We start from the raw sequence: 26,366 nt of genomic DNA, 5'->3' as shown, positions 1-26,366 counted from the left end.
CTATGCTCACTGACCTGCATGGCTCCCAGTTAAGCAATGCCTCGATTTCAAAATTCTCATCCTTGTTTTCAAATCCCTCCATGGCCACGCCCCTCCCTAGCTCTGTAATCTCCTCCAGCTCCACAACCGCCAAACCCACCCGCCTCCCCGCCGATGACTACACTCCTCTAATTCTGCCCTCTTGAGCATCTCTGATCATAATCGCTCAACCATTGGTGGCTGTGCCTTCTGTTGCCTAGGCCCAAAGCTCTGGAACTCCCTGCCTAAACCTCTCCGCCTCTCTACCTCTTTTTCCTCCTTCACGATGCTCCTTAAAAGCTATCTCTTTGATCAAGCTTTTGGTCACCTGCCCTGATTTCTCCTAATGTGGCTCTGGGTCAAATGTTTAATCTCATAATATCTTGGGATGTTTCACTATGTTAAAGGTGCTATATAAATACAAGTTGTTGTTTAATTTATAATGGATATCATGAATGTTGCCTTTGTATCTTTTTGGGTAAGTCACATATGCTCAATGTCAGTTTCAAATCCAAATTCACCTCTTCTCTGATAGACCTCTGGCTATTGAAGTACAGAAATAAGATTTTGTTTTAGTATGTTCATACCTCTGTAGCTATGCTATGATTTCTAGGTCTCTGTCACCCCTGCTCAACCTTTTAACTTGTTTCTGTAGCTTCCTATTGTAATTACAGTAAGCCCAGTCACCTTTCTCCCCACAAGATTCGTTGGGTACTTGTTCGTTCTGCAAGCTCCACATTATTTAAGTCCCAATAATTGACCTATCTGAGAGACCAGGACAACAGTGGGTGCAAATATATCCCTCTCCACCTCTTTTACAATAATATTCCATAATTGTACTTTCCTGAAACTTTTGTCCAATACAGTTGAAACTTTACATTGTCTAGAGAAAATGCAGTAACTTTGATTCTGAACAAAAACAATGTACAAATAGGAAACAGGAGGCGGGGGGTGATCTCTCCAGAACACTCACATTGAGACAACATTCAAATTTTGACATAGACCAGAAGCCCACGGGGCCGAGCGTGATGACGAAAGGCAGCAAGCTGTTTCCAGTGAACTCTGGGAGCTGTAGTTTTACCTGTGACGAGTTTGAAAGGATAATTGGGGAGGATAATGACAGACCATTAGAGTTGACACAATCCATTCATAAAGTGAGCACGACTTATTGTCGTCTTTCTATTGTGAATGGGGCGCGCGAGCGCTGTGTTTGGAACGGGGAGACCGCGGGCGGACAGCACGGCATTCTCCCAGAATGCTGGCGCGTGCCGCACGCTGCGCTCCCAGGCTCAGTGATGTCGTGGCGTTGTGAGGAACTCAGTGACAGAGTTCAGCAAACAGGAAGGCTCTTGTGTACCGATTCAAACCCAGAGTGACATCGTCACAGGAGGGCTAAACTAAATCAGACTGCCGGCAAAATGAGACGCGCGGGTTTGGGTAAGACGAGGATATCCGACATTTACAAAAAAACTTACATTGCAATGAAGTACAGTGTTTGCAGGCGGTAGAGGAGTACAGGTCCCAGACCACCAGTTAATTGATGGTAGCAATATTATTGATCTATAGTACTGGGAGAATTTAATAGAAGTGAATTTGTGGAAAGAAACCAGCTGCCTTAGAAGAAAGGGTGCGAGATGGGAGGAGGAGCAGCAAAGAGACTGGAAAACCAGATCCTTAAAACTAGTTCCCACACTACATAATTAATGAAAGAACAATAAGGTGTAACAAGAGAGGATGCTGCATATGAAATTAAATATGTAGTATTTATGTCACACTTGGGAGAAGCCACATAACTGAACGATTACATAGATTATAAATAAAAACAGAAAATACTGGAAATACTCAGCAGGGCAGGCAGCATCTGTGGAGAGAGCCAGAGTTTACGTTTCAGGTTGATGACCTTTTGTCAGCAAAAAGTTAGAGATGTAACAGATTTTAAGCAAGTGCAGAGGCAGGGAAAGGGGGAGAAAAGAACGAAAGGGAAGGTATGTGATAGGGTGGAAGGCAGGATTAATTAAATTACAAAGGTATGATTATACAAAGCAAAAGAAGATGGTAATGAGACAATTAAAAAAACATGAGTCTATAAGATGTGTAAATGGGTATAGCAGAATCCTCAACAGCTGCCTTCTGAAAAAATAGGGGCAGAGATTATGGTCTGAAATTGTTCAATTCGATGTTGAGTCCAGAAGGCTGTAAAGTGCCTAATCGAAAGATGAGGTGCTGTTCCTTGAGCTTACATTGAGCTTCTTTGGAACAGTGGTGGAGGCCAAAGATCGCAAAGTCGGAGTGGAGCGGAGAATTAAAGTGACAGGTGACCGGAAGCTCGGGGTTATGCTTACGGACTGAACAGAGGTATTCCGCACCCAATCTGCATTTAGCTTCCCTAGTGTAGAGGAGACTGCATCGTGAGCAATGACTACAGTACATTAAATTGCAAGAAGTACAAGTAAATTGCTGTTTCACCTGGAAGGAGTGTTTGGGGCCCTGGGAAGGGTGGAGGTAAAAGGGCAGGTGTTGCATCTATAAATTACATAGATTACTTGATTTTAACTGTTGTGCATGAATAAAGAGTCTGACCAGATACTGTAAGCTCAAAGTGAAGTGTGACCTTAGTCTTTTATTACAGGTCTTCAGAGTGCCTCTCCAGCCTGTGAGGCCTCCTTAAGTACAGGTGCTCCCAAGGGATTGTGGGATCCCTTGGGACTCCAGGGGATGAGCCCTCTGGTGGTTAAACAAGATATATTTACATATATGACAACATTTCCCCCAACCCCCACCCAAAGTCAACAGTGTAACTATTTACAAGGTGAGTCGATCTGGGGGCTTTTCTTTCCCTGGTTGATCGTCTTAGTGCATATGCTGGTTTTGGTGAGTCGTTTGTTGGGCCCTCACTGGGCTGCTGTGCAGCTGGCCATGCTGGGCTGCTGGGGGTGGTGAGTCCTGCTGGGCTGCTGCGGGTGATGGGTTCTGCTTCGTGGTCAACCGCTGTGTTGGTTGCCACTGGTGTGTGTGTGTTGGGGATTCAAAAAAGGTAGGGTCTAATGTGGGTTGCTCTGGATAGTCTGTGAATCTGAGTTTGGTTTGGTCCAAGTGTTTCCTGTAGATGAGTCCATTTGAAAGTTTGACCCGAAACACCCTACTCTCCTCTTTGGCCACGACTGTGCCGGGAAGCCACTTGGGACCTTGTCCATACTTCAACGCAAATACAGGATCATTAATTTCAATTTCGCGCGACACATTTGCGCTATCATGATATGTACTTTGTTGAAGCCGCCTGCTCTCTACCTGTTTGTGTAGATCAGGGTGGACTAACAAGGGCCTTGTCTTAAGTACCCTTTTCATGAGCAATTCAGCAGGTGGAATCCCAGTGAGCGAGTGGGGTCTTGTGTGGTAACTGAGCAGGACTTGGGATAGATGAGTCTGCAGTGAGCCTTCAGTTACCCTCTTCAAGCTCTGCTTGATTGTTTGCACTGCTCTCTCTGCCTGACCATTGGATGTTGGTTTGAATGGCGCAGATGTAACATGTTTGATCCCATTGCGGGTCATGAACTTTTTGAACTCGGCACTGGTGAAACATGGCTCGTTGTCGCTCACAAGGACATCAGGCTAGCTGTGCGTGGCAAACATGACCCACAGGCTTTTAGTAGTGCAGCGGACGTGCTAGCCGACGTTATCTCACATTCAGTCCACTTAGAGTACGCATCTACGACCACTAGGAACATTTAACCCAAGAACGGGCCTGCATAGTTGACATGTAACCTAGACCATGGTTTGTAGGGCCAAGACCATAAACTTAGTCTCGCCTCCCTGGGTGCATTGCTTAACTGTGAACACGTGTTACATTTGTACACGCAGTACTCTTAAGTCCGCATCGATACTGGGCCACCACACATGGGATCTGGCTATTGCTTTCATCATTACAATGCCTGGGTGGGTACTGTGGAGATCACTAATGAAAGTATCCTTGCCCTTTTTGGTACCACTACCCGATTACCCCACAGAAGACAGTCTGCCTGTATAGACATTTCATCTTTGCCCCGCTGGTACGGCTTTATCTCTTCCTGCATTTTTAATAGGACACTAGACCAGCTCCCGTGAAGCACACCGTTTTTTTACGAAGGACAGTAAGGGGTTCTGGCTCGTCCAGGTTCTAATCTGTTGGGTGGCAACGAATGATTGCTCACTCTCGAATGCTTCCATTACCATGACGAAATCTGCGGGCTGTGCCATTTCCACCCCCGTGGTGGGCAATGGCAGTCTACTGAGAGCATCGGCACAGTTTTCTGTGCCTGGCCTGTGGCGGATGGTGTAGTTGTATGCGGATAACGTGAGGGCCCATCTCTGGATGCGGGCTGATTCATTCGTATTTATCCCCTTACTTTCGGAAAAGAGGGATATCACTGGCTTGTGGTCAGTTTTGTTGAAATCTCGATTCTCAATATATGACTCTAACACAATCAGCTCCGGTAGACGTTCCTTTAATTTTTACTTGCAGCAAGGAAGAGTCTCACTTAGTCAAAGGCTAAGTGACGACTCCCAACATGGTACAGTTTCACAAAGTATTTATACAGTAAAAAGCAAGCTATGGTTCCATCCTGTGTATTGGTTCTGCCTTTGCAGTCAGCGAAAAAGATAAAGAGTTAATGATTACCACATACTTGTCTTTACATTTTTCTCAAATGTCTCTTTTGTAAGTGATTTTGGTGGGCCAGACAGCACATTATCAGCAATGTGATAATGTGCTATTACCTGCTTTTCATTGTTTTAGGATTGTCCAGTTTCCTGGCCAGTTATTTGGGCCCATGATTTCCATAGTGTTTGATTGGGTACTTGGCTTCTTGCATATTATAGATGAGTTCTGTACAAGAGATAATGGCTGGTAATTTGAGTATCTCTTAAGGGGTGAATTGATAATACAGGGGAGCACAATGGGTGGTACTTATCTCAGCAAGACAGTCTTAATGTTGTCTGGTGGCTATTAATCAGCTATCAGCAGTTTCAGTCAGGGTTAGCATGTTTATGCAAACAGACTGTCTGTTGCAGAAGTTTCTAGCAGGGCCTGGACTCCAATTTGTTTTATGGCAAAAAGGGTACAAAAAAACAGTGTAATGCAACTTTAAAAAATAAATTTCCACAGTTTCTAATTCAAATTCGAGCCCAAACAGATATTGTTGCATTTTCTTTACCCCATAAGCACACGCTAACACTTCTTTTTCAATCATGCTGTAGGCCCTCTCAGCCTTAGACAGACTTCTGGATGCATAAGCAACTGGTTGCAATTTCCCAGATTCATTACCTTGTTGCAATACACACCCGACACCGTATGATGGCGCATCACATGCTAGTACCAAACGCTTACATAGATCATACAATACAAGCAATTTGTTTGAGCATAACAGTTTTCTAGCTTTTACAAAGGCATTTTCTTGGCTTTTACCCCATACCCATTCATCTCCTTTACGCAGTAAGGCGTGCAGTGGTTCTAACAGTGTGCTGAGACCCAGTAAGAAGTTACCAAAATAGTTCAGGAGTCCGAGAAACGACCGCAGCTCCGTCACTTTCGTGGCCTTGGTGCGTTCTCGATTGCCTTCGTCTTCGAATCGATGGGCCTGATGCCGTCTGCCGTCTGCCGCGATTCTTCTCCCCAGGAACTCCACTTCAGGCACCAGGAAAATGCACTTCGAGCGTCTTAACCTGATTCCCACGTGGTTAAACCGACTAAGAATCACCTCCAGGTTCTGCAGATGCTAGACTCTGTCCCAACCTGTAACCAAGATGTCGTCCTGGAAGACCACGGTGCGCGGGACCAATTTCAGTAAGCTTTCCATGTTTCTCTGGAAAATCACCGTGGCTGATCGAATCCCAAACGGGCATCTGTTGTAAATGAAGAGACCTTTGTGCGTGTTGATGCAGGTAAGGCCCTTCGACGATTCCTCCAGCTTCTACGTCATGTAGGCCGAGGTCAAATCCAGCGTCGTGAACGTCTTTCCTCCTGCCAGTGTCGCAAAAAGGTTGTCTGCCTTTGGTAGTGAGTATTGATCCTGCAGGTAGAAATGATTGATAGTTACTTTGTAATCACCACAGATTCTGACGGTGCCGTCTCCCTTGAGGACTGGAACAATTGGACTGGCCCACTCGCTGAATTCGATCGGCGAAATTATGCCCTCTCGTTGTAGCCGGTCCAGCTCGATCTCCACCCTCTCTCTCTCATCATGTATGGTACTGCTCTCGCCTTGTGATGGATCGGTCGCGCCGCCGGAATTAGGTGGATCTGCACTTTTGCTCCTTGGAACTTCCCGATGCCTGGTTCGAACAGCGAGGGGAATTGTTTAGGACCTGGGCACACGAAGTGTCGTTGATGGACAAGAGCTCTCAGACGTCGTCCCAGTTCCAGCCAGCTCCTGCCGAGCAGCGTGGGGCCATTGCCCGGTACCACCCAGAGTGGTAGCTTGTGCACCGCTCCATCATAGGAGACCTTTACGGTAGCACTGCCAATTACGGGAATCAGTTCCTTTGTGTACATTCAGTTTAGTACGAATGGGTAATCAAGTCTGGCCTTGAGGCCTTGCTGCACCACAATTTATTGAAAGTCTTTTTAGAAAACATAGAAAATAGTAGGCCATTTGGCCCTTCGAGCCTGCACCACCATTCAATAAGATCATGGCTGATCATTCACCTCAGCACCCCTTTCTTGCTTTCTCTCCATGCCCCTTGATCCCTTTAGCCATAAGGACCATATCTAACTCCCTCTTGAATATATCTAACGAACTGGCATCAACAACTCTCTGCAGTAGAGAATTCCACAGGTTAACAACTCTCTGAGTGAAGAAGTTTCTTCTCATCTCAGTCCTAAATGGCTTACCCTTTATCCTGAAACTGTGACCCCTGGTTCTGGACTTCCCCAACATCGGGAACATTCTTCCTGCATCTAACCTGTCCAGTCCCGTCAGAATTTTATATGTCTCTATGAGATCCCTTCTCATTCTTCTCAACTCCAGTAAATACAGGCCCAGTCGATCCAGTCTCTCCTCATATGTCAGTCCTGCCATCCCGGGAATCAGTCTGGTGAACCTTCGCTGCACTCCCTCAATAGCAAGAACGTCCTTCCTCAGATTAGGAGACCAAAACTGAACACACTATTCCACGTGTGGCCTCATCAAGGCCCTGTACAACTGCAATAAGACTGCCCTGCTCCTATACCCAGATCCTCTAGCTATGAAGGCCAACATGCCATTCGCCTTCTTCACTGCCTGCTGTACCAGCATGCCAACTTTCAATGACTGATGTACCATGACACCCAGGTCTCGTTGCACCTCTCCTTTTCCTAATCTGTCGCCATTTAGATAATCTGCCTTCGTGTTTTTGCCACCAAATTGGATAATCTCACATTTATCCACATTATACTGCATTTGCCATGCATATGCCCACTCACCTAACCTGTCCAAGTCACCCTGCAGCCTCTTAGCATCCTCCTCACAGCTCGGACTGCCACCCAGTTTAGTGTCATCTACAAACTTGGAGATATTACACTCAATTCCTTCATCTAAATCATTGATGTATATTGTAAATAGCTGGGGTCCCAGCACTGAGTCACTAGCTGCCATTCTGAAAAAGACCCGTTTATCCCGACTATCTGCTTCCTGTCTGCCAACCAGTTCTCTATCTACGTCAATATATTACCCCCCAATACCATGTGCTTTAATTTAGCGCACAAATCTCCTGTGTGGGACCTTGTCAAAAGCCTTTTGAAAGTCCAAATACACCTCATCCACTGGTTCTCCCTTGTCCACTCTTCTCGTTACATCCTCAAAATTCTAGAAGATTTGTCAAACATGATTTCCCTTTCATATCTCCATGCTGACTTGGACCGATTCTGTCACTGCTTTCCAAATGTGCTGCTATTTCATCTTTAATAATCGATTCCAACATTTTCCCCACTACCGAAGTCAGGCTAACCGGCTCGTGCCCGTGTCCAGCTCCATTGACACCGGAAGTCCATTTAATTCAACTTTCAGCATTATCAGGGGACACTTTATGGTAAATGTGTGCAACCCATGTACCTCTGCCTCCTCGGCCTGGGACTCTGGTTCGCCAAGATCCACCGTGGGTCATGGTGGTTTGCAGGATTAGCAGGGTTTGCAGCTCGCCTGCACATACGTTGGAGGTGTCCCATTGTTCCACAGCCCTTGCAAACGTATTCTTTGAAGCGGCATGAATGGAAAGGATGATCACCCCTGCAGCGCCAACAAGGTGTTAATGGCCTAGCACTCATCATCCTTGATGGTGGACTCTGAGCCATCTGCGGATGTGCAGCTGCAGGCGTGTGAGGCCTGCCCTGTACGTTGCGATTCAAAAACAACATTACTTTGTTCACAGTACTAGTAACTCGTGTGCTGAGAGATTTGTTTGGTATTGTCACTGGTGGCAATGAACGCCTGGGCTATCGCTATGGCTTTACTCAAGGTTGAGTTCTCTACAGTCAAAAGTTTGTGAAGTATCTCTTCATGGCCAATGCCAAGTACAAAGAAATCCCTGAGCATGTGCTCCAAATGTCCTTCAAATTCGCAATATCCTGCAAGGCGTCTTAGCTCGGTGACATAGCTCTCCACTTCGTGGCCTACGTGTAGAACCGGTACCTCGCCATCAGAACGCTTTCCTTCGGGTTAAGATGCTCCCGGACCAGTGTGCACAAATCATCATAAGATTTCTCTGTGGGTTTTGCTGGAGCAAACAGATTTTTCATGAGGACATTTGTTGGTGCCCCGCAAACGGTGAGGAGAATCGCCCTTCGTTTGGCAGCGTTTGCTTCTCCTTCCAGCTGGTTGGCCACGAAGTATTAGTTGAGTTGGTCCACGAAGGTTTCCAAATCATCTCCCTAGAAAATTTCTCCAGGATGCCCACTGTTCTCTGCATCGCTGTGGTGGGTTTCGTCATCTGTATCTCATCGCCAGTTGTTATGTATGAATAAAGAGTCTGACCAGGTCTGTGAGCTCAAAGTGATGTGTGACCTTAGTCTTTTATTACAGGTCTCTAGAGTGTCTCTCCAGTCTGTGAGGCCCCCCTATGTACAGGTGCTCCCAAGGGATTGTGAGATCCCTTGGGACTCCAGGAGATGAGCCCTCTGGTGGTTAAACAAGGTATTTACAGGTTTACATATATAACATTAACCATTTGGATTTATATAGCACTTGTAGCAAGAAAAATGTCCCAAGGCGCTTCACAGAAACAGGAAAAAAAAGATAGTAAATCAGAAGGAGATATTAGAAGAGGCGATCAAAAGGTTTATTAAAGATATTGGTTTTAAGGAGGGTCTTAATGGAAAAGAAAGAATTGGAAAGACATATTTCCAGAATGTGGGCCAAGGTAGCTGAAGCCACAACCACTATTGGAGAATGAGGGGTGGGGAGAATGAGGGATGTACAAGAGGCCAGTATTGGAGGAATGATTGTGATAGGGGTGCAGGGCTTGATGAGGTTATAGGAATAGGGAGGGGAAAGGTCATGAAAGGATTTATACACAAGAATGAGAATTATAAATTTGAGACTTTTGTCTGGGACTGGGAACCAGTGTAGGCTAGTGAGGAAGAAGTGATTGGAGAATGGGACTTGATAAGGGATAGACTGCAGGAAGACAAGTTTTAAATGAGCTGAAGATTACAGAGCGAGGAAGATGTAACGTCGGCCAGGAAAGCATTGGAATAGTCAAGTCGCGAGGTGACAAAGACCTGGCTGAAGGTTTCAGCGATACATAGGTTGAGGTCAGGGTGGTGGCAGGCAATGTTCCAAAGGTGGCATTCGGTGGTCCCTGTGATGGAGTGGATATGGGATCAGCAGCTCAGTTCAGAGTTAAACAGGATTCTGAGTTTGTGAACAATTTGGTTCAGCAAAAACAGTGGCCAGAGAGGGAGATGGAATTTGTGACAGGGGCCAACAATGGCTTTGGTCTTGCCAATGTTAAGCTGGATGAAATTGGCACTCATCCAAGATTGACTGCACCAAGGTAGCGAGGGGCTGAAAGAGATGATGGAAAGGCAGAGCTGGGTGTCAAATTGTCCAGAAAATTAATTTCACCGTTTATGTTGCAAAATATAAAATTGCCGATATCACCGATGATAGGGACATCAACAGAATATGGCTTAAAATAATCGGACAATCTCTTTTTAATTATTTTGTTGTTGTAAATTACTTAAAATAATTGTGAATTTTTAAAATGGTTTAAATTACTAAGATTCTCTCAAAAATTGCAGTGATTTAATTTCAGAGAGTATTCCAGAATTAGTTGTATTCTAGAACACTGTCATTTTTCACTTGTCTCTACTATATTACCAGGACTTTTGTAATGAAAGAAAGACTTGGATTTATATAGCATCTTTCACGACCACCAGTTGTCCCAAAAGCGCTTTACAGTCAATGAAGTACTTTTGGAGTGTAGTCACTGTTGTAATGTAGGAAACGCAGCAGCCAATTTGTGCACAAGCACATTCCCACAAACAGCAATGTGATAATGACCAGATAATCTATTTTTTTGTTAAGTTGATTGAGGGATAAATATTGGCCAGGACACTGGGGATAACTCCCCTGCTTGTCTTCGAAATAGTGCTATGGGATCTTTTGTGTCCACTTGATAGAGCAGACGGAGCCTCGGTTTAACATCTCATCTGAAAGATGGCACCTCCGACACGGCACTGGAGTGTCAGCCTAATTTTTTTTTGTGCTCAAGACATCAAGTGGGACTTGAGCACAATGTTGAAAGATGCACTCTCCTACACTCTGTTTTGGAACCATTTGTCACCTTACAAAGATAAATGTCAGTGTTTCATCTCTCACAATTCATTATTTTATCTCTACCCCAGGGGAAGGATCTCCTGCCTACACTGGAAGTGGTTACAGTGTGTACGAAGAAGAAAATGATAAATTAACAGAGGGCCTTCGAGAAAAAGTGACTGCATTAAAATCAGTAAGTTCAAATACTTGTAAACAATTATTTAAGTTTCAGATGAACTGATAACAGTTTTGCTATAAAGCATTTTTTCATTTTCATTATATATGATATATTATTTATTATATATTTCAATGCATTCATTTTCTATGGTTCAGAAAGTGAGCTAATGCAGAAATCTATTAAATCTGAATACAGTCTGCTGCTCTTAATTTGAAGTTGCTTAATTTAAATTGAATTGAAATAGTTCAACCCCCCCCACCCATGCTGTTGTACTAAACTTGCTTCATTTAAATTTTTGGATCATTTTTTTTAAAGCAAAACATGACTTTCAATTAACAGTAGTCTGTACTTTGAACTGGTTTTACTGCAAAATAAATTTCAGTGGGCCTGAATTATTATTTCTAAACTGCTGTAGTATTTTTGTTTCTAGGTCATGTTCGATTAATTATTTAGCATTATTAATTATTAGTTGAATGAATTGATTGCTTTCCTCATCAACTAAACTAAGACAACAGAAGGCAGTATTAATAGAGGAGAAATTAACATTTAGAAACAATGATGCTCTTGGAAGAGCTCAAAGAATGTTTTTTGAGCAGTTTGATGAAGTGCTTGGTGGTCCTTACTGGAGAATGGAGCTCTTTTACACAGGCCAACAATGAGTGAGATTTGTACCAAAATCATCAACTTGAGTACATAGAAATTAAAATATTGCTACTAATAGCGAACAGGGAAATCTTCTCCTGAAGTGTTTTAACTCAATCTCAGTAAAGTATATAAAAGCAAAATACTGCGGATGCTGGAAATCTGAAATAGAAACAGAAAATGCTGGAAATACTCAGCAGGTCAGGCAGCATATGTGGAGAGAGAAACAGAGTTAATGTTTCAGGTCAATAATCTTCACCCTCTGTTGTTTTTTTTCTATTTCCCAGACTTAATGACCTTTGAGCAAGAGTAGCCTCCCGATGCAATTGTGTTTCAGTTTAAGAACTGCAATGGTTTTGAGATTTATATATCTCCATACACACACACACACCTTTACCACATACAGCAATGTGAACCAATGTTTGATTTCTGGAATCTATTTCAAATAATAATAAACAATGAAATTGTTCAATTGTTTACCCCTCTTCTGCTCCATGCCTTTGAATCTCCCTTTCCTAATCACTGGATCTAGAGTTGGAAATCGAGTTAAAATAAGCAGAGGATAGACTGAAACTTGTCCTCATTGGAGGGGAAGGAGAATACCTTGAACAGTCTTTTCAAGTGAAAATGGTTCCAAACATATGATGTGATGCTAGACCCTGATGCAAGTTCTGAGTTCTGACGAAAAGTAATCGACCTGAAACATTAACTCTGTTTCTCTCTCCAAAGATGCCGCCTGACCTGCTGAGTGTTTCCAGCATTTTCTGTTTTTATTTCAGATTTCCAGCATCCGCAATATTTTGCTTTTGAAAATTATCTAGGGCTGCGATTTCGCTTACTGGGTTGGCAGCGAGGCGGGTTGCAGCCCCGCTCCTGTATTCATGCCGGCTTCCCCCATGACCTTCCCCGATTGGGTTTGTTAAGCCCGTCCAACAAGGTTCCCGGCCAATTAAAAGGAAGCCGGTCTGATGATGTCATTTGATGACGTGTCATCTGCCGGTTTTCTTAAAGGGACCATGGACAACTTTATTTTGACAATTGTGCTGTCGGTGTTATACAGCATTGAGTTGCTGCAAACACAACAAGCACTGCACAAAGGTTCATGGCTGCACCCAGGCTCTCCCATGACTCCCTCCATATGCTAATGGAGGGAGTTACAGCACGCAGGCAGGTATTTGACATTTCAGAAGGATAGGAAGAAAGGAAAAGGAGGTGGGGTAGTTCTGTTAATAAAGGATGAGATCAGTGCAGTAGTGAGAAATGATAGTGGCTCACAAGAGCAAGATGTAGAATTAATTTGGTGGCAATAAGAAATAATAAGGGAAATAAGTCACTGGTAGGAGTAGTCTATAGGCCCCCTAACAGTAGCTATTCTGTAGGACAGAGGATACATCAAGAAATAATAGAGGCTTGTAAGCAAGGTACTGCAATAATCATGGGCAATTTTAATCTTCATATATATTGGACAAATCAAATTGGCAAAGGTAGCATTGAGGACGTGTTCATAAAGTGTATTTGGGATGGTTTGTTAGAACACTACATTGTGGAACCAACCAAGGAGCAGGCTATTTTAGATCTGGTACTGTGTAATGATATAGGATTAATTAATGATCTCATAGTAAAGGATCATCTAGGGAAGAGTGATCATAGCATGTTAGAATTTCAAATTCAGTTTGAGGATGAGAAACTTGGGTCTCAAACTGGTGTCCTGAACTTAAATAAAGACAATTACAAAGGTATGAAGACAGAGTTGGCTAAAGTGGACTGGGAAATAGATTAAAGGGTAAGATGGTAGATAAGCAGTGGCAGAGATGTAAGGAGATATTTCATAACTCTCAGCAATGATATATTCCAGTGAGAAAGAATGACTCTGAGAAGGATGAATAGTAAGCCAGAGGATTGGGAATTTTTAAAGAAACCAGCATGCAGGTACAGCAAGTAATTAGGAAGGCAAATGAAATGTTGGCCTTTATTGCAAAGAGGATGGAGTATAAAAGTAGGGAAGTCTTTTTACAACTGTACAGGGCGATGGTGAGACCACACTGGAGCACTGCGTACTGTTTTGGCCTCCTTATTTAAGAAGGGATATATGGAGGCAGTTCAGAGAAGGTTCACTAGGTTGATTCCGGAGATGAAGGGGATGTCTTATGAAGAAAGGTTGAGCAAGTCAGGTCTGTACTCATTGGAGTTTAGAAGAATGTGAGGTGATCTTTTTGAAACATAAGATTCTGACAGGGTAGATGTGGAAAGGATGTTTCCCCTTGTAGGGGAATCTCGAACTGGGGGCATAGTTTCAGAATAAGTGGTTGCCAATTTAAAATGGAGATGAGGGGGAATTTCTTCTCTGAGGGTCGTGAATCTTTGGAATTTTCTACCCCAGAAAGCTGTAGAGGATGGGTCTTTGAATAAGGCGAAGATAGACAGATTTTTGAATTATAGATGAATCAAGGGTTATGGGGAGCGGGCAGGAAAGTGGAGTTGAAGCCAAGATCAGATCAGCCATGATCTTATTGAATTTTGGAGCATGCTCGAGGGGCAAAATGCCCTACTCCTGCTCCTATTTCTTATGTTCTTATGAAGTGGCTTAGTGAGTTGTAGTGAATGGTGAGACAATAGTGATCAGTGTGAAAGGAATGATTTGGGCATTGCAGGGATGCTTTATGATGCTGGTGTGGGGGTGTGCAAACCTGATGCATCATGTGGTAGCCAGGGTGTACAGAGTCAAGTGAAGTAAATATGGCCATGATGAGGCCATCCCTGGCCTTCTGGGCAACAGTGTAGTCAGGTAATAATGCCCTGTGTCTTTCCAGCATCAGGTTATTGCGGAGAAGATTGGTGTTGTTGGTGTGTCTGGTGATGTTGGTGTTGGGCTGATTGGTGGGATTCTGAGGACTAAGGTGAGATTTTTTCCAGGGCACTGATGCTGATGGTATAGATGGCAGATGAGGTTGTAATGACAGAAACGATCTGTCAGTGGTGACATCATCGACAACGAGATCCAACACCGCCTCCAGTGCGCCAGTGCAGCCTTCAGCCGCCTGAGGAAAAGAGTGTTTGAAGATCAGGCCCTCAAAACTGCCACCAAGCTCATGGTCTACAGGGCTGTAGTAATACCCGCCCTCCTGTGTGGCTCAGAGACATGGTCCATGTACAGTAGACATCTCAAGTCGCTGGAGAAATATCACCAATGATGTTTCTGCAAGATCCTACAAATCCCTTGGGAGGACAGGCGCACCAACATCAGCGTCCTTGTCCAGGCTAACATCCCCAGCATTGAAGCACTGACCACACTGGATCAGCTCTGCTGGGCAGGCCGCATAGTTCGCATGCCAGTCATAAAGCAAGTGCTCTACGCGGAACTCCTTCACGGCAAACGAGTCAAAGGTGGGCAGCGGAAACGTTACAAGGACACCCTCAAAGCCTCCCTGATAAAGTGCGACATCCCCACTGACACCTGAGAGTTCCTGGCCAAAGTGGAGAAAGTGCATCCGGGAGGGCGCTGAGCACCTCGAGTCTCAACGCCGAGAGCGTGCAGAAATCAAGTGCAGGCAGCAGAAAGAGCTTGCGGCAAACCAGTCCCATCACCCCCTCCCTCAATGACTTATCTGTCCCATCTGTGGCTCTCATATTGGACTGTTCAGCCACCAAAGAACTCATTTCAGGAGTGGAAGCAAGTCTTCCTCGATTCCGAGGGACTGCCTATGATGATGATAATGATGTTCCAATGAGGTGACAGTCGATACAGCGTTTACTCCAAACACTTTCAAACTGCATAAAGCTCACAAGTGTGTTCCAAATCCTGAAGGCTCCAGCTTCTAAGGTTGCAAAGTGATATGGTAGCTTTTATACCACTTCTGCAGCTGTCACATTTTCAGAAGAATGGAGAGTCATTGAAAACATGACCTATTTACCTGACGTGATCCCCGAGCGCCGGGAACCTCATGAAAAAGATGGTAAAATGCCTTTTAATAAGCTTTTGACTATTTTAATTAGCTTACCCATGGCTTAGTATCGTGGTCTGTAAAGTGCAGGCAGACCCGGCACTTGGGAAACTGACATTGAGGCGGGTTCGCAGTGGGATCTTGACCCATTGTCAATCTTTCATATCTTGTCAGTGGACCCGCCTCTGAGCCCACCCTTTGAGCACCGGCAAAATCCCGGCCTAAGTCTTTTTTGCTCCCATGACCAACTTTATGAATTGTCATGGATGTCTCTACCTGCACTCTTGTTATGCCATCAAATATATACATAGAAAAACTCCATGAAATACGACATTGAATGGAAATTGCATCATACACATAGCATAAACTGAAAAGTATTTTAAATGTAAAATATGGAATAAGACTGCTGTTAAACATTAGTGTTTGTTCTCTTTTACCCCCTCCCCCCACATGCAGCTTTCCATTGATATTGGAACTGAAGTTAAATACCATAATAAAATGCTGGATGAAATGGTAAGTATCGCACACTCTCTATCAAGCTGTCCTCAATGATGTATCTTGAATATTGCCCTAGTTGTGGGTGGGGAGCGGCGGTTTCATGCTACATACAAGTCACAATATCAACTGACGTGTAGGAAAGCTTCAATTTAATCCAGTGGAACAATAGTCCATCTTAGTAACCATTTAATGCCAGCACAGAGGCTTTATTACCTCAATAAGGGAAAGTTAGTTTTTCCAAGTACCTGTAATTTGTTTATGCTTATCATGGAATGTCACATCATGGCTAAATTGTCATTGGCAACAATAAAAAATGCAACAACACATTATGCAGGTGAAAATTTACTGGTCTCTGTTCGTTTATACAAAAACTATGTTGAAAGTAGATTAAGGTGTGCAACTTGTTAAGTGCAAATGCAAGTGTACAACTTTGGTAGGTGAATCAATAAGAAGGAGGTAAGCCCCTATGCTGGTAGTGAGGTTATGTGCCTGACTGAAGAAATACAAAAGCAGCAAGAATTGCGCTGCTGTAACTGAAAATAGATGAATTGGGATAGGAATTTAATCAAAAAATTTTGTGACAAAATTTATAACTGGTAAAAATGGTTGGAGACAGAAAATTGTAGGCTCTTGATACAGATGAATTGGTAAACACTATTTGTTACTCAAAGCAAACTACTGTTGAAGGATGTTAGTTTCCTCCAGGTCTTTGCTTTTTATGATGTTGGAACATTTTTTTTACATTAAGATGATTAAAATAAATTATTATTCTAAATATCCAACCACCTTGTAATGTAAAAAAATATACATAATGCTGTGTATACAAAAGAATAATGTTTCATTGGGTATTTAACTATGTATTTATATCCTGTTTTCATAGGATACAGGATTTGAATCTACAGGTGGACTGCTGGGAGCAACCATGGGTAGACTCAAACACTTATCTCGTGGGAGCCAAGCAAAAGTGATATGCTACATGATGCTATTTGCATTTTTTGTATTCTTTGTACTTTATTGGGTTATTAAACTGAGGTGAAATAAATGTGTGCCACTCCAGTATTTGGTTCTAATTCATTACATACAGCTAAAAAAAACTAATTTCTGCAATAATTCAGGTATAATTAATCTTAAAGACATTTTTAAGAGAATGATGTTGCATTCATGTTGCAAACTGTAGTCTCATGTTTTCTGCCATTCTCTCAGTTGCAAATCAGATCAACTTTTCATGTTTTATATATGGAAACAAAAATCAGTAACAGTATAACTATTCTGACAACTTAAATTAATTTTGCTTATTTTCTTGTAGCAACTTGACTGCTGTATAATGGTGTTGGTTGTGACAATAGTTTTTAAAGATGTTGAGGAATTAAATGAAAAATGGCACATCCTACCTTTTAAGTGTTAACCAATTAACAATGCAATTCATTTTTTAATTTCCTCAGGTTGGATTTAACATTTTATGATGGTGCAGCAGGTTGGTACATTAACATGCTCTACAACAGAGTAGTGAGGGATGGGACTATCTCTATGATGCTACATGTCACTTTCCCCAAAGCCTGGCCAAGTTGCTCTGGAATTGGAAGGGGGTGGGATGAGGGGGGGAGGGGGGTGGCGGTGGGGAGGGGAAGGGAAACAATGTAAAGCTATATCATCCTGGGGCACACTTGCATCTCACTTTTATTGCTTATCCCTTAATAAATAGATTTGCATGGAAAGTATGTGTGTGTGTATATATACTTTTATATATTTCAAAATATATAATTATCCCTTTAATATCCTTGAATCTGAACCCAAAAGTTTAGACAAATTTCTTTTGCCTCTCAATGGCTGGTGTGGTTTTCTATGTTTTGATGCAACATTGCAATCTTGTCTTTGCAGTGGATTTTGTCTCCACCACCTGGTCTTTACACCTGAGAAGTGAGACAGATGACCCACAGTCAGACCTCCCAATTAGGCAGCTTGCATATACTTTCCAGAGACAGTGCAGCACTAATGGAGTTGCCTGGCTTCCTCTAGCTAGATTCAGGAGCTTGAGTGATGCAAGTTGTTGATACTCCAGCATGCTGTGCCAGCTTTGTGCTATAAGATTTTTTTGTAAAAATAAGAACAAATTCCTTAAAGGAGTATTGTCATACATCATTATCGTTTACATTTTTGTCACGTGCTGCTTTAATATTTGTGACACCAGTGCTTGAAATGTTGAATGGAGTATTGGAAGTGCCAAAATGATTGTGGAAATTAATGGGTGTGGTGGGGCAGCAGAAGTTGGCTGCATTCCTGTCGGGAGAAGTGGTTCTTTGCACATCCCAGTAGGTAGCTGGAAATCTGAGAGCAGGCTGATGGTCCTTTTGGTCAAAGAATGATGTACTGGAACCTAAAATAGAGAAGAAGTGAACAGAAATAAAGACTACTTTTGGTTTCTACAAGGATGTGCTTTTAAGGGGCTTTTCATGATTTATGTCGGCTGCATTTCTACCAGCTTTATTTGTTGACTAATTTTGTATTTAAGATGCTTTAGCAGACCTTGAATTTTGCGAGCCATAGTTAGTTTCTAGAATTTCTCACTATGGGTGGATGAAAGGCAGCTGTGAAAGTTTAAAGAGTATGGGTGAAAAATTCAGATCCATAGTGCCCTTTGAGGTCCAAAATGGTATCCGCACCGTGCGCACATCTTGTGGGGAGAATTGCACCAGACGCCATATTGCTGAGCGGTTAGCGCGGGCACAGTGAATGTCCACTGGAAGTATGCAGAGCAGGCAGATCATGACATCAGATTTGACACCAGCGCTGCCATTTTGGGGCTCAACGCTCCAGCTACCGCCCTCTCTTAAGCTTGCACAGCTGAACATGCATTCAGCAGCAGGAAGGACCCCCCCACCAGCACTATTTTAAAGGGATCATCAACTACTTATAGGTTAGTTGGCTGATTTCTTCTGGTTGTTGCATGTTTTGTGCTTTCTATAGTTTAAAGTTACCATCTCTGAGATCCCCTGGCATGCTCTCCTCCTTTCAGATGAGAGAGATGAGGTCCTCCTGTATGGCTGAGATGTGAACCATATATAATAGACAACTCAAATTGCTGGAGAAATGCTACCAATGATGTCGCCGCAAGATCCTGCAAATCCCCTAGGAGGACAGACGCACCAACGTTAGCATCCTCAATCAGGCCAACATCCCCAGCATTGAAGCACTGACCACACTCGACCAGCTCCATTGGATGGGCCACATTGTTCGCCTGCCTGACGCAAGACTCCTACAGCAAACGCTCTACTCGGAACTCCTACACGGCAAGAGAGCTCAAGGTGGGCAGAGGAAATGTTTCAAGGACACCCTCAAAGCCTCCTTGATAAAATGCAACATTCCCACCGACACCTGGGAGTCCCTGGCCAAAGACCGCCCTAAGTGGAGGGAGTGCATCCAGGAGGACGCTGAGCACCTCGAGTCTCATCGTCGAGAGTATGCAGAAAACAAGCGCAGACAGCGGAAGGAGCATGCGGCAAACCAGACTCTCCACCCTTTTCTTCCCTTCATCAACTGTCTGCCCCACCTGTGACAGAGACTGTAATTCCCGTATTGGACTGTTCAGTCACCTAGAACTCACTTTTAGAGTGGAAGCAAGTCTTCCTTGATTTCAAGGGACTGCCTATGATGATGAAAGTTACCAAAATCTGCAGCGTATGGTGTGGAAGGTGTTGAAGGAATTTTTCCTGAGTTCAAGGCTTCTGCATAAGCCACTTGCGGCCAGATATGGGTGCACCAGTAGGAATTCCCCTTGGACTACAGCAAAACTTGGAGAGGGCACACAGAGCAAAATAAATTGCTGGAAGAGGAGAAAGGCTCTCAGCAGGAGGCCATATCGGCCCATGGGGTTCAGAGAGCAATTCTACCTGAACCTCAGCGAGTAACAATGTCTGAGACATCTGTGCTTCAGTAAGCCATAACTGTAACCTCAGAGCAGGGCATTGCCAGTGGCTATGAAGGTGACTGCTGATGAATTTTGAACTTTTATGCGTCAGACTCCTGAGCTGACTACATTTCATTCTCTTGCCAGAGAGCAGCAGGCAGAGCGCGCATGCTGCTTCACAAGGATTGCAGACTTTCCCATAGTGCAGGGTGTTATTGACTGCCCACACATCGCTCTGCTATTTACCGCAATCAAAAAGGATTTCACTCAACGTCCAGCTGTTGTGCACCCATCGGCAGTAAATCATGCAGATCAATGCCCGATATCCTGGCAGCAGTCAAAATGCCTTCATTCTGCTGCAGTCTGCGGTGCCATTTTCATTTGAGGGACCACAACAAACCAAAGTGTGGCTACTAGGTGAAAGGGCTATCCACTGACTACATAAAAACATAACATAAGAAATAGGAACAGGAGTAGGCCATATGGCCCCTCGAGCCTGCTCCACCATTCATTAAGATCATGGACTCAGCTCCACTTCCCCACCCGCTCCCCATAACTCTACATCCCTTTATCATTTAAGAAACACTCTATTTCTGTCTTATTCAACATCCCAGCTTCCACAGCTCTCTGAGGCAGCGAATTCCACAGATTTACAACCTGAGAGCATAAATTTCTCCTCATCTGTTTTAAATGGGTGGCCCCTTATTCTAAGATCATGTCCTCTAGTTCTAGTCTCCCTCATTAGTGGAAACATCCTCTCTGCATCCACCCTTTCAAGCTCCCTCATAACCTTATACGTTTCGATAAGATCACCTTTCATTCTTCTGAATTCCAATGTGTAGTGCCCAACCTACTCAACCTTTCCTCATAAGTCAACCCCATCCCCGGAATCAACCAGTGAACCTTCTCTGAACTGCCTCCAAAGCATGTACCGTATATACTCGCGTATCATGCGACTTTTGAAGACCTAAATTGTAACCTAAATTTGGGGGGTCGCATGATACGCGAGATACAAAATTTGCGGGTGTGAAGTGCTGGCCAAGATTAGGCTGTTAGGCTGTTAAGCAGACCGTATCCACGCTGAATCTCGGCAGGTATCTCCTGGGCTGGATTGCAGCCTCTATTGTCACTTGTACTGTATCGAGGGGGATGAGAGAGAGTCGCGGAGGTCGGGGGGGGAGAGAGAGTCGCGGAGGTCGGGGGGGGGGGGGAAGGAAAGAGACCGGACCGGATCCGACCTGACCCTCGCTCTCCCTACCCCGGCGACCCGACCTCCGCTCCCCCAACTCCCCCCCCTACCCGGCAACCCGACCTCCGCTTCCCCCCCCGGTGACCCAACCCGACCTCCTCTTCACCCACCCCCCCGGCGACCCGACCTCCGCCACCCACAACTCCCTCTGAAGTTTGCTGCATTATTAGAGGCTCCATCTATCTCAGCCCATGCTTCTTTTACCCGCAAACACAGTAGAGGCTGTGGCTGAACGACGCTAGTCAAGCCAGCTGGAACGATTGCTGTATCGGTGTTCGATTCGCGAACAGCTTTCACAGCAGAATCCACTCGATGTTTCATGTTAAGGTCTGTATTCGATCTCAAAAAAGTGACTCGCATGATACATGAGATATATGGTAAAATCATGTTTTGGGGACGAAAATTTAGGGGTCGCATGATACGCGAGATCGCAGGATACGCGAGTATATACGGTATATCCTTTCGTAAATAAGGAAACCAAAACTGCACGCAGTATTCCAGGTGTGGCCTCACTAATACCTTATATAGCTGCAGCAAGACGTCCCTGCTTTTATACTCCATCCCCTTTGCAATAAAGGCTAAGATACCATTGGCCTTCCTGATCACTTGCTGTACCTGCATACTCTCCTTTTGCATTTTATGCACACGTACCCCCCAGATCCCGCTAAACTGCGGCACTTTGCAATCTTTCTCCATTTAAATAATAACTTGCTCTTGAGAGGTGTCAAGACTTGTATTGGTTTGTGGCATGCTGCACAACTTCGCCATCATGAGGGCACAGCTCTTGCCATGAGCTATATGGCGAGCACCTGAGGAGGGGGAAGGGAGGAGGCAACCTGGACTTTTCTCACCGTCTGTGAAGAACTCTCCGAGTGCGATATTGGTAACCACAATCCCAATTATTCATTCAACAACACCCTCCGTCACTGACCATCGCAGTGTCTGCTTGGCCATAATACAAGAATAAAAGCCTCCACAAAATAAACATATCTTCACTATAGTCCTGCTCTGACACTGCCTGACCAGGTGGCAGTTCTTTGATATCTGAAAGGAGAAAAGCACAAGGGAATGTTTGTGATGCAGGGAGGAGTAAAGCAGACACTGCATGATTACACCAGCTGCATGTTTCTGCGGCTGCAATCGAGACTCCAGGCTGGTATGTTGCCTCCCTGGTACAAGGGTCAAGGATGTCTCGGAACAGGTGCAGGATATTTTGAAAGGGGAGGTGGAGCAGCCAGTTGCTATGGTGCATATAGGTACCAACGATATAGGTAAAAAATGGGATGAGGTCCTACAAGCTGAATTTAGGGAGCTAGGAGTTAAATTAAAAAGTAGGACCTCAAAGGTAGTAATCTCAGGATTGCTACCAGTGCCACGTGCTACTCAGAGTAGGAATCGCTGGATAGCTCAGAAGAATTCGTGGCTTGAAGAGTGGTGCAGAAGGGAGAGACTCAAATTCCTGGGACATTGGAACTGATTCTGGGGGAGGTGGGACCAGTACAAATTGGAAGGTCTGCACCTAGGCAGAACCAGAACCAATGTCCAAGGGGGAGTGTTTGATAGTGCTGTTGGGGAGGGGTTAAACTAATATGGCAGGGGATGGGAACCTATGCAGGGAGACAAAGGGAAGTAAAATAGGGGCAGAAGCAAAAGATAGAAAGAAGAAAAGCAATGGTGGAGGGCAGAGAAACCCAAGGCAAAAATCAAAAAGGGCCACATTGCAGCAAAATTCTAAAAGGGCAAAGTGTGTTAAAAAGACAACCTGAAGACTCTGTGCCTCAATGCGAGGAGTATTCGTAATAAGGTGGACGAATTAACTGCACAGGCAGCAATTAATGAATATGAAATAACTGGCATCACGGAGACATGACTCCAGGGTGACCACGGCTGGGAACACAACATCCAGGGGTATTCAACATTCAGGAAGGATAGACAGAAAGGCAAAGGAGGTGGGGTAGCATTGCTGGTTAAAGAGGAAATTAACGCAATAGTAAGGAAGGACATTAGCTTGGATGATGTGGAATCTGTATGGGTGGAGCTACGGAATACCAAAGGGCAGAAAATGCTATTGTGAGTTATGTACAGATCACCAAACAGTCGTAGTGAGGTTGGGGACAGCATCAAACAAGAAATTAGGGATGCGTGCAATAAAGGTACAGCAGTTATCGTGAGCGACGTTAATCTACATATAGATTGGGCTAACCAAACTGGTAGCAATACGATGGAGGAGGATTCCCTGGAGTGTATTGGGGATGGTTTTCTGGACCAATATGTCGAGGAACCAACTCGAGGGCTGGCCATCTTAGACTGGGTGATGTGTAATGAGAAAGGACTAATTAGCAATCTTGTTGTGCGAGACCCCTTGGGGAAGAGTGACCATAATATGGTCGAATTCTTCAGTAAGATGGAGAGTGACACAGTTAATTCAGAGACGTGAATTGACTAGAATAGACTGGCAAATGATACTTAGACGGTTGACGGTGGATAGGCAATGGCAAACATTTAACGACCACATGGATGAACCTCAACAATTATACATCCCTGTCTTGATTAAAAATAAAATGGGGAAGGTGGCTCAACCGTGGAAAACAAGGGAAATTAAGGACAGTTTAAATCTAAGGAAGAGGCATATAAATTAGCCAGAAAAAGCAGCAAACCTGAGGACTGGGAGAAATTTAGAATTCAGCAGAGGAGGACAAACGGTTTAATTAGGAGGGGGAAAATAGAGTATGAGACAAAGCTTGCTGGGAACATAAAAACTGACTGCAAAAGCTTCTATCGATGTGTGAAGAGAAAAAGCCTAGTGAAGACAAACGTAGGTCCCTTGCAGTCAGATTCAGGTGAATTTATAATGGGGAACAAAGAAATGGCAGACCAGTTGAACAATTACTTTGGTTCTGTCTTCACCAAGGAAGACACAAATAATGTTGCGGAAGTACTAGGGGACCGAGGGTCTAGTGAGAAGGAGGAACAGAAGGATATCCTTATTAGGTGAGAAATTGTGTTAGTGAAATTGATGGAATTGAAGGCTGATAAATCCCCGGGGCCTGATAGTCTGCATCCCAGAGTACTTAAGAAAGTGGCCCTAGAAATAATGGATGCATTGGTGATCATTTTCCAACAGTCTATCGACTCTGGATCAGTTCCTGTGGCCTGGAGGGTAGCTAATGTAACACCACTTTTTAAAAAAGGAGGGAGAGAGAAAATATGGAATTATAGACTGGTTAGCCTGACTTCAGTAGTGGGGAAAATGTTGGAATCAATTATTAAAGATGAAATAACAGTGCATTTGGAAAGCAGTGACAGGATCGATCCAAGTCAACATGGATTTATGAAAGGGAAATCATGCTTGACAAATCTTCTGGAATTTTTTGAGGATGTAACTAGTAGAGTGGACAAGGGAGAACCAGCGGATGTGGTGTATTTGGACTTTCAAAGGCTTTTGACAAGGTCCCACACAAGAGATTGGTGTGCAAAATTAAAGCGCATAGTATTGGAGGTAATGTACTGTCGTGAATAGAGAACTGGTTGGCAGACAGGAAGCAGAGAGTCGGGATAAATGGGTCCTTTTCAGAATGGCAGGCAGTGACTAGTGGGGTGCCGTAGGGCTCAGTGCTGGGACCCCAGCTATTTACAATATACATTAATGATTTAGATGAAGGAATTAAGTGTAATATCTCCAAGTTTGCAGATGACACTAAACTGGGTGGCAGTGTGAGCTGTGAGGAGGATGCTAAGAGGCTGCAGTGTGACTTGGACAGGTTAGATGAGTGGGCAAATGCATGGCAGATGCAGTATAATGTGGATAAATGTGAGGCTATCCACTTTGGTGGCAAAAACACGAAGGCAGAATATTATCTGAATGGCGGCAGATTAGGAAAATGGAGGTGCAACAAGACCTGGGTGTCATTGTACATCAGTCATTGAAAGTTGGCATATAGCTACAGCAGGCGGTGAAGAAGGCCAATGGTATGTTGGCCTTTATAGCTAGGTATTTTAAGTATAGGAGCAGGGAGGTCTTACTGCAGTTGTACAGGGCCTTGGTGAGGCCTCACCTGGAATATTGTGTTCAGTTTTGGTCTCCTAATCTGAGGAAGGACATTCTTGCTATTGAGGGAGTACAGCAAAGGTTCACCAGACTGATTCCAGGGATGGCTGGACTGACATATGAGGAGAGACTGGATCAACTGGGCCTTTATTCACTGGAGTTTAGAAGGATGAGATGGGATCTCATAGAAACATTAAAAATTCTGGCGGGACTGGACAGATTAGATACAGGAAGAATGTTCCCGATGTTGGGGATGTCCAGAACCAGGGGACACAGTCTAAAGATAAGGGGTAAGCCATTTAGGACTGAATTGAGGAGAAACATATTCTCTCAGAGAGTTATGAACCTGTTGAATTCTCCACCACAGAAAGTTGTTGAGGCCAGTTCGTTAGATATATTCAAAAGGGAGTTAGATGTGGCCCTTATGGCTAAAGGGATCAAGGGGTATGGAGAGAAAGCAGGAATGGGGTACTGAAATTGCATGATCAGCCATGATCTTATTGAATGGCGGTGCAGGCTCGAAGGGCCGAATGGCCTACTCCTGCACCTATTTTCTATGTTTCTATGTTTCTATGTGTTGTGCATTGAGAAATGGCTGAGGCTAGTGGTGCAGCTGGTAGGATGTGGCATTTGAAGATGCATTCACTGACCTCGACCACTCGCATGAGATCATTGACTGGATGCAAGTCATCGGGGCTTTTTTCCTGGCATTGACCACCATGACTATCTGCTCTCACTGCCAACTGAGTGTTTGTCTGGACGGCCTCCTAGCCCCCTCTGGATTCAGCATATCTCACTTCCTTTCCTCCTCCTCCACCAAGGCCTTTAGTGCAGCATTGGAAAATGTGGAGCTTGCTCTCACCCATTTTGTGCCATTATTGCTTGGTTTCCAGGTCAGAATCAGTTGTAGAACGACTTTCACCACATGCTCCAGCCACAGTGCACCTTCCTTTTAAGAGGTGCAGACTAGCTTTAAGCAGTGCAAGCAAGTTACGACTTTGGGCCCCCTGTTGTTGTGTGCAGCCAATCAGCATGGTTAGCTGCAATCATGTTAATCAGCAGGCAGCACGAAGATGGTGTGCTGCCTGCATCATATTGTACGGGCACTGGTTAATCGTACAT

The 26,366-nt window shown here is 44.2% G+C and overlaps 1 protein-coding gene across 1 annotated transcript; it reads left to right on the top strand.

The window, feature by feature from the left end:
* Positions 1-1,104: 1,104 nt before the first annotated feature.
* On the top strand, positions 1,105-17,624 carry bet1 (Bet1 golgi vesicular membrane trafficking protein). Its single transcript, XM_070880000.1, has 4 exons — positions 1,105-1,455; positions 10,874-10,977; positions 16,002-16,058; positions 16,924-17,624. Exons 1-4 carry the CDS (start codon positions 1,437-1,439, stop codon positions 17,077-17,079), a joined length of 336 nt encoding a protein of 111 aa, XP_070736101.1. The 5' UTR covers positions 1,105-1,436; the 3' UTR covers positions 17,080-17,624.
* The last annotated feature ends 8,742 nt before the right edge of the window (positions 17,625-26,366 follow it).

This window comes from Pristiophorus japonicus, chromosome 5, assembly GCF_044704955.1.
Source record: "Pristiophorus japonicus isolate sPriJap1 chromosome 5, sPriJap1.hap1, whole genome shotgun sequence".
Taxonomy (NCBI): domain Eukaryota; kingdom Metazoa; phylum Chordata; class Chondrichthyes; family Pristiophoridae; genus Pristiophorus; species Pristiophorus japonicus.
The sequence above is the reverse complement of the archived record's forward strand: the minus strand, read 5'-3'. Positions and strand labels throughout refer to the sequence as shown.

What these genes read in the sequence shown, in the direction of transcription:
- bet1 (XM_070880000.1), top strand. An exon ending in AAGTGACTGCATTAAAATCA is followed by an intron (nt 10,978 to 16,001) that starts GTAAGTTCAAAT and finishes CCCCACATGCAG; the next exon opens with CTTTCCATTGATATTGGAAC. An exon ending in ATAAAATGCTGGATGAAATG is followed by an intron (nt 16,059 to 16,923) that starts GTAAGTATCGCA and finishes CTGTTTTCATAG; the next exon opens with GATACAGGATTTGAATCTAC.